The sequence below is a fragment of the Myripristis murdjan genome, chromosome 4 (genome assembly GCF_902150065.1).
Source record: "Myripristis murdjan chromosome 4, fMyrMur1.1, whole genome shotgun sequence".
NCBI classification, from domain to species: Eukaryota; Metazoa; Chordata; class Actinopteri; order Holocentriformes; family Holocentridae; genus Myripristis; species Myripristis murdjan.
Window position 1 is genome coordinate 5,603,674 of NC_043983.1, and position 8,121 is coordinate 5,611,794.

Genomic DNA, 8,121 nt, shown 5'->3' on the forward strand with positions numbered 1-8,121 from the left:
ATGTGCTTCAGTGCTTCCTTTCCTATCTCCTTTAGGATAGGATACACTGGACTGTCCTTTACAAAAGGAAAGGGGATTATACCATCCCAAAATTCCTTGCAGCAGCCACATTTAAAGCAATGCACCATTGGGCAAAGAACACTTTCTTTCAAGAAAAGAAATATGAGATATTTTTGGCCAGATGATGTTTTTAATTCATGTTTGAGATTTGAGAAGGATGATATGTACAGTTGTATATTTGTATTTGTAATCATTCAGTCCCATTGCCACAGGTGTATAAAATCAAGCACCTATCCTAACTGAGAGGAAGCACAAGTACAGTCCTGTCTACGTGGTCCGACCTGAGAGAGGCCCAGGGAAGACTGGAGTCCTACACCAGAATCTGGTGCTGCTCTGAGACTCCCTGCCCGTGGAGGAAGATAAGCAGGAGAGAAATGAAAATAAGTGGACCTCCCTCAACAAAATATCCTTTGACACAAAGAAATCCACCTGAGACACTCACATAGAACACATCAAGGCAACCATCAGAATTTAAAGGTAGAATAAAAATGGAAAAATTCATGCAATCTATGACATTGATTTATTTTAGAGAACACACATACCAGTGTGTTCTTTTCACCTATTCTGTTTTGCCATTGCATTGTAATGGGACCACTTTTTGAAACTTGACATCACTGTTGACATCACCTCTAGGATAATCACAGCCTCATGAAATGTTATTGCCACAAACTAGGGAGTAAGGGCCTTCAGAGGAAGTCTGGTTTTCTGGGTATACTGACACTAAAGGGGAGTTTCTGAGACATTTCCAGAACAGAAAGCTTGCCATTCAATCACTGGCAAAATCAATTCCTACAGAAAAAAAGCAGTTCTCACAGAAATCTCCAAATGTCAAAGGTTGTTGCTACCAAATCACAGCATGGATTTTTCGGTGGCGCTCCTCAAGAGCTGTGACTGATATGATTTTTGACCAATTTTATCAAATCTCAGGTGGTCAAAAATGGTTAAAATTTGCATCGAATACTGTATCTGTAACAAATGGTATCAACCCAAAACTTGCTCTAACAACTTATGACACATAACTGAACATGGGAATGTCTATAAAAGATGTGAGGGCTGGCCTGTAAGCAGGAAGCACCACCCCTAGTACGTAGGGTTAAAGAGCTCCCTGCCTTTACAAGCACAGGTGAGGGCAAACAGGGCTTCTCTTCGTCTGAGGCCTGGTAGCTGCAGGGAGGACTGCTTTGTTTGTGCAGGTAAGATTTAGAGTGGTTTCATGGTCTAGCAGGCATTTTGAGCCATAGTTTAAACCAGTGTTCTTGTATGTAGAGTTGCGGTGGGGCTGAACTCAGGGTTATCCCGATTGATCCCGATTTGCTGTGTAGCCCCATGCTGAACAGGTAGGCTGCAGCTCTTAAATCTGTTGTTTCCACTGAATTATATTATTAGTGATTAATCTAATCCCCTTAGGAACAACACAGCCTGCCGTTCCCTGCTTGAGTTACAGTGAGGCCAATCATCTATATTGGTTCAGGGCCCCCAATTCAGCAAGGTAAAAATTAGATGGTGAAGTAGGAGGGTTATTCCCTCTGAGGTATTTTGGCCAGTTTGTGTACATAATTTTGTCATTTTCCCCTTTTCAGCTTTTATGCCAGACTACAGCTTTTCCTGAGTCGAGTTTCCTCATTGCTGTCTGGTCCGCGTTGGAGGGTTTTGTTTTTGGCAACACTTTAATTGTGTACCAGTGGCCCTCTGGTTTCTACCAGGGCTATGATGTTGGATTTTAAAATATTGAATTGTATTGTATTGCACTATGTCCTTTTTAATCTGCTTGTAAATGTGAACCAACTGGTTCCTTTTATTGAATTCTGTTTAGCTACTGCCTTTTTTTTGGAAGACCTGCAGGGAGTACTCGTTGGACCCCCTCTCCTTGCATGCTGTATGGTGGGCTTTAAGGGCGGAGGTCACTTGAATTTGGATTTGCCTGTCACTTGATGCTGTGTAGGTGGCAGTGTAGTTGCAGTGCACATGTGGTGGTCTCCTTGTGATAGAATCTCCCTGCAGTAGAGACCCTTCCTTTTTCTCTTTTCTAAGATTATTTTTTCGGCATTTTCTGCTTTATTTGACAGTCACAGTGGAGATAGACAGGTAGGGCTGAACCCCGGTCACTGCGATCGGGACTGGGCCCTGGTACTTGGTATGAGCTCCTTGCCGGTGAGCTATTAGTGCGCCCCCCCACCCTTCCTTTTTCTGTCTCTTTTTGAGCCACTAGTACATTTTAATGTGTATGTTCTACTGAAATCAGTTGGCATGTTAGCTGCTTTAGTCTTCGTAAAGATTTCTTTTGTTTGACAGTTTCTTCCCCAGGTTCATCCTCAGTTTTAATTATATTCTAATTTTTTAATTGTGAACTGATTGCATGTCTCCCGCTCTTCTTGAACTTTGAATTTGTTTGTGTCCACACTCAGACAGTTGGGGCCTGCTAGAGCCATTGTATTTGAATCCCCCCACCTTAGACCCTGGGTGAGGTCACACATACATCCATCATAATGTCCTTACCCTTTTACACTCCTATACACGCCTAACCGAAATCTAATATGTTTTACGGTTTTGACTAGAATAACGTGAGACACATTGCTGAGCTGCACCTAAAATTGATCCCTGGGGGCCAGACGCTCAAAAAATTTAATCTGGGCAAAAGTGATCCGGATTGGATCAAATCCTTAAAATGAGTTCTTCCAAGGAAAAAGATTCTGTAATCAGATTCTGTAATGGGATCATATAATCTTGGTGCTGATATGGATGAAACCTTGGGTTTGTGCTGTTCGAAACTTTGTTGTTCAAAACTCACCTTACCAAAACTTTTGGTGAGGTGAAAATCTGGCATGGTAATTTTCCAAAGGGGTCCCTTGACCTCTGACCTCCAGATGTCTGAATGAAAATGGGTTCTCTTGGCAGCCACGGCTCTCCTCTTTGCAGACATGCCCACCTCATGCTAATGCCATGCAGTTTGGGCCACAAACCATGCAGTCCAAATATGTTCTTTTGGCCATGCTGTATTTGTGCAGACTGGGGCCAAATCAAAGTATGAATTTTTTGATGGTGTTCCTCAAGGTGTCCTAATGTGCTATTTCAGAGTGATTTTTTTTTTTTTTTTTTTTTTTTTTTTAACTCTAATAGAGGTTTTTCAAAAAGAATAATCACAGGGCAGCTAGTGATCCATTGCATCTGATTCTTGACATTGAAACAAGATCATCTGACTTTATGAGTCCAAAAAAGATCCCAAGAGCTAGTGCCATCTTCCACGTTGCATTTTAACCAGCTCAGCTTCGATTTGTAGGATGCTGTCTCAATCACTGCATTTACCCAGTCTCTCAAGATTTAGCTATCCTCCAATGTGTCAAGATAATTCTGGAAGCTGTGATCAAACCAGCCATAGAAACAGAAAACACACCTTTTGACATATTTGGTGTTTGAGATCTGTCCCCTCACAGACACAAAGCAGGAGTCGGGGGGATTACTGAGCCAGACCAGTTACCCAGAACCTTCCACCACTTTGACCCATATGCAGTGTAGGAAGACTCTGACATGCTTTACACTTCCAACACAGATTGTCCCTCATCACTTTTCTTCATTGAGTCTCAGTCTTTTTGGAGTGTGGTAATATCTATTTATCATCTTATACTGTGTAAACTTTCCTCTCGCCTCCTTTACATCATTTCCACAATCTGCCCAAATATTCAACCATTTTCCTTGTTCAAAGTCTGTGTTCATGTCCCTTCAGAGGGATTTTTGACTAAATTAACACCAGACCACTACTGTGTGTTTGCTACCTTTTAAGATTAAACACCATGAAAGGGTAAAACATGCCAGGCTGAAACTGAAGTATGCAACACAGGTACAACTGATAAAACCGATGACAGGTGTGTTACAGTTTCAGTAGGTGTGTGAATTATCAAGCATTGATCATGCTATTGACAATGGGCAATAGTATTGGTGATAGGGGCCCCCAAATCAAACTCTGCTTAGGGCCCCATAAAGACTTGGGCCGGCTCTGCACGACCCCTACAAAGAACCTGTGTTGAGTTTGATGACCCCTTGACCTTTCCACCAGCGCCACCAACAGGCCAACCTGGTTTTGAGTTCATGAATATGGATTTTCTGTTTTGTCAGCAGAACAGATTGGATTGTGCACTGTGTTTAAAGCGATATGGAAGGAAACTAAAACTTTGGCCTGTGTATGTTCTTGAGCTCCATCTGAGTCTATATTCTGACACTCGATCAAAACCAACCATCAACCAAAACCTAGAATCTGATAAAGATGTTTTTCTTTTTTTAATTAAACATCTGTGTGGTCCAAGCAGATTTAAGTCAGTCAGTCTTTTGAAATCAGATGTGGCCTTGTCATGGGACCATCAGGCTGTCAGGTCCAGTCAGTGCTGTGAAGGTGAAGAGCTCGTGCTGCTCTACAAGTCCTGTCGGACCTTCTCCTTGTTCTCGTCCCCTGCTGCTGTCTGAGCTGGCCCACTTTGTTGTCCAGCTGGACGATGGCCCGCTCCAGCTCATAGCTTTTACTGAGCAGAGACACCCAGCTGTGGAGAGAAGGCACACACACATCTTCAGTCTGCTATTTAATATTCCTCACAGCGTCACAGACGTCTGGTGACCCTGTTGCCATAGAGCTTTTAGAGCAGACAGACAGACTGAAGGAAAGATGGTTACCAGGTAAACCGAACCAGATTCTGACACTTGAGGAAAAGCTGCATCCAGTGTGGGCTTGTAAAGTTACCTGGGTGTGATGTGAGTCCACATGGTGCTCACATATCTTCATTAGTTGCTCTGAGCCCCCTGGACTGCTAATCCACAACACTGGAATTGTTTCTCTTCTTTCATTTCCACAGCAAATCAGCTTCCAAAATCACATGTTTTGCACATAAAGGAAGACCAGCAGCTCCTGGTGAACCTGAGTGGCAGGAGAGAGATTTGTGTTGAGCTCAAGAACATATTCAGGCAAATGTTTTCCTGAGCTTCCATATGGCTTTAAAGGAAGTGTGGAGGTGTTGCTTTACGTGTGTCTGCTGGACACTTGTCTCTGTGCAGGAGTGCAGGGCTGCATCAACGCAGCCAGGGGTGGAGCCTCAGCTGCTCCAGGGTGGGACGGCACTCAGGGCTCTTGGCCAGACACTGGCTCAAAAAATGCTGGCACTCTGGACACAAGGACAAGGATCAAATGTTCACACACAAACTGTCTGTGAGAGTGTGTGTGTGTGTGTGTGTGTCAGGTTAGGTTAGAGTTAGGGAGAGAGTGTGCCTTACCCTGAGACACCTCATCCCCGAAGACAAGGTGGCTGTGGATGATTTGGCTCTCGGTCTTAAAGGGCCTGTATGAGAAGAGCATCTCAAAGAGCACCACCCCCAGCTGCCACACTGTGGTGGGACCTGCACTGCAGCGCCTGAACCTAAACCACTCTGGTGGGGTGTAATAGAAGGTTCCTGGAATACACACCGACACAGGTAGAGAGATGAAGGGAGAGACATCAGGCGGCAGCAGGTAGCGGCTAACCTTTAAAACAAACCAGGTGACAGATTGGCAAAAGAGTGGAGAGCAGGAATAGAAGCCGCTACCTGAGTACTCGGTGTAGAATCCTTCATGTAGTGTGGAGCCACAGCCGAAGTCGATGAGGCGGACGCACGGGAGCTGTGATCTGATGTCCATGAGGATGTTTCGGGGTTTCAGGTCACGGTGAAACACTCCCTTGGTGTGGATTTCGATGGCAGCGTCTACAAGCTGCCTCATCAGAAGCTGAGACAGAAAGAGGAAGAGTGAGGAAGAGTTGAATGATGAAGAGTGGGAAGTCTCTGAAACAGGATTCACACCACGGGACACTACAGGTCTCCATGGAGCAAACACACACACACACACACACACACCCCCCTCCGCCCTTCCATGCCTCCACCCGCTCACCTTGGCCTGGTTCTCGTCCACGAAGCCGCCTTGGGCAGCGAGGTAGTGGTGAAGGTCTATGGAGGGAAATGGCCTCTCCATGACCAGGATGAGTTGCTGCTCCATGTAAAACCAGTCGAGCAGCGTCACTGCTGCGCTGCTGCCCGACGGCCCCGCTCCTGCTCCCGCTTGGAGCAGCAGCTCCACCTCCAGGGGGAACTGATACAGCTTCCCATTGAGCAGCTAAAGCAAAGATACCATGTGGGTCGAGGTGCAAGAAAAAAGCAACAGACTGAGAAGAGGAATAACCAACCTTTACACACACACACACACACACACACACACACACACAAATACACATGCACTATTTCCTGATGCTGTCTAAGATGCTCCTGTTACCGCCCAGTGGGAAAAGAAGTCAGCCAGCAATGTCAAGGACATGTCAAACATGTCCGACATTATTGATGCTCACCTTTGGTGTGCAGATCACCTTTTCTCTGCTGATGTGTTTAAGAGCAACCTGCAAGACACACAGAGGAAACATTTCTCAAGGACTTTCTGTCTTTTTTAACATAAAAATAGATCAACAGCTTTGTTTCACTTCCACTGTGTGTATATATAAACCCCAACATGATTTCTTTGAAAAATGTGATGTATTTCAAATTAAAGTATTTGAAATCAGCATAAGATTACCGCAAAACTATCCAGAAAATTGAAAATAAAAAGCAAGAAAACTACCAATGAAAACACAAAGAGCAGGAACTGAGCAAACAAATGACCATAACAGTAGCAAAGAAAAACGACCCGATAACTCTATTCATAATTACAGTATAATAATTACATATTTAAAATGACATTACCATAAACTGCCTCCAGAAGTCCAAAAAGTTTTCTTGTCATATTTTGCCAGTTGCTTAGCCAGGAATGTTTGTTTTGTTTTATTTATTTAGTCAGTTTGTTGTTTGGGGCACATTTCTGGTCATTTTCTGTTGATTTTCTTGTAACTCTTGAAGTCATTTCTTGCTCATTTTCAGGTCATTGCTTGGTCATTTGCTCATGGCCTTTTCTCACATGTTTTTGAAAGACATGGTGTGGATTTCTTCAGGTTTCAAAGGGTTGAATGTTTGTGAAAGATGTTTTTGGGAACATTTGGATTTCTTTCACAAGCATTTAACACCAAAAAGAGAAGAAAAACAATTGCAGTGGGGATGAGGTGGGACAGTGGATCAACTATTTAGTGACTGGACTCTAACAGTTTGTAGGTGGACTAAAGTGCAGGGGACAGAGGGGACATGTCCCCCACATCCCCTGTGTCCACCCCTGAAGACAGGTACACACACACTCAGCACCGCTACATCATACGGGGAGTGGTAAATTGTATGTGTGTGGATGTATGTGTGTGTGTTTAGGGGTGTGAACCTTACAGGCAAATAGTCTGCGATGCGGAAGCCAGCAAACACTGATCCAAAGCCTCCTTCACCAAGAGGCTGCATCTGCAAGTATCTGGCCTGAAATTCAGCTGCACACACACACATTTCTGTTATTGTACTTGAAAAACAACAACAACAACAACAACAACAACAACAACAACAACAAAAATCCTAATCTTGAGTCTTTCCTCTCGGTGGTCTGACCTCTGCTGAGAGTCCTGTTGGGGAGCACAGAGCAGAAGGGGGCAGTGTTGCTGTTGGGTGAAGCTGCTCCTGCCTGAACTTCCTCTGCTAACTGAGCATGAGGCTCTGGGCTCTTTCTCTTCATCCTCTTTACTTCTCCCTGCAGGCTTTTGTCAGAGGTGGCCTTCCTCTTTGTCTTGGCTGACCTCCTGTCAGCTGGGCCGTCCTCCACTGGGAGGACGTTGCCCACTTCATGATGCCTCTGGATCCTGGCTGGGCAGGTCTGTGTCTTCCTGCCTACAAGTGAAGTAAAAAAAAAAAAAAAACCTCAGGTTGCTTGTCGGGTTGGGACATCAAGCCAGAGGACAAACTTGATCATGATTGGAGAAAACAGCTCAGCAACAGGAATCAGATCCATCATTTGAAGTAAAAAGCTGGACTAAAGGGAATCTCCTGGATTAACATGTAAGGGCTGGAGGTTTTCCACAGGATTTCATACTCACCCAGAAGTCTCCTGGAGGCAGGAGAAGGTGGAGAGTGAAAGGCCTGCAGAGACCTGCAGGCCAT

General features: G+C 44.5%; 1 protein-coding gene across 1 annotated transcript; it reads right to left on the minus strand.

Moving 5' to 3' along the window:
- Positions 1–5,112: 5,112 nt before the first annotated feature.
- On the minus strand, positions 5,113–8,121 carry LOC115357901 (serine/threonine-protein kinase pim-2-like). Its single transcript, XM_030049662.1, has 8 exons — positions 8,058–8,121; positions 7,576–7,851; positions 7,366–7,460; positions 6,414–6,461; positions 5,963–6,184; positions 5,623–5,800; positions 5,314–5,490; positions 5,113–5,204 (listed from the first exon to the last, which is right to left on the minus strand). The coding sequence occupies exons 1-8, from the start codon at positions 8,119–8,121 to the stop codon at positions 5,113–5,115; spliced, it is 1,152 nt and encodes a 383-aa protein (XP_029905522.1).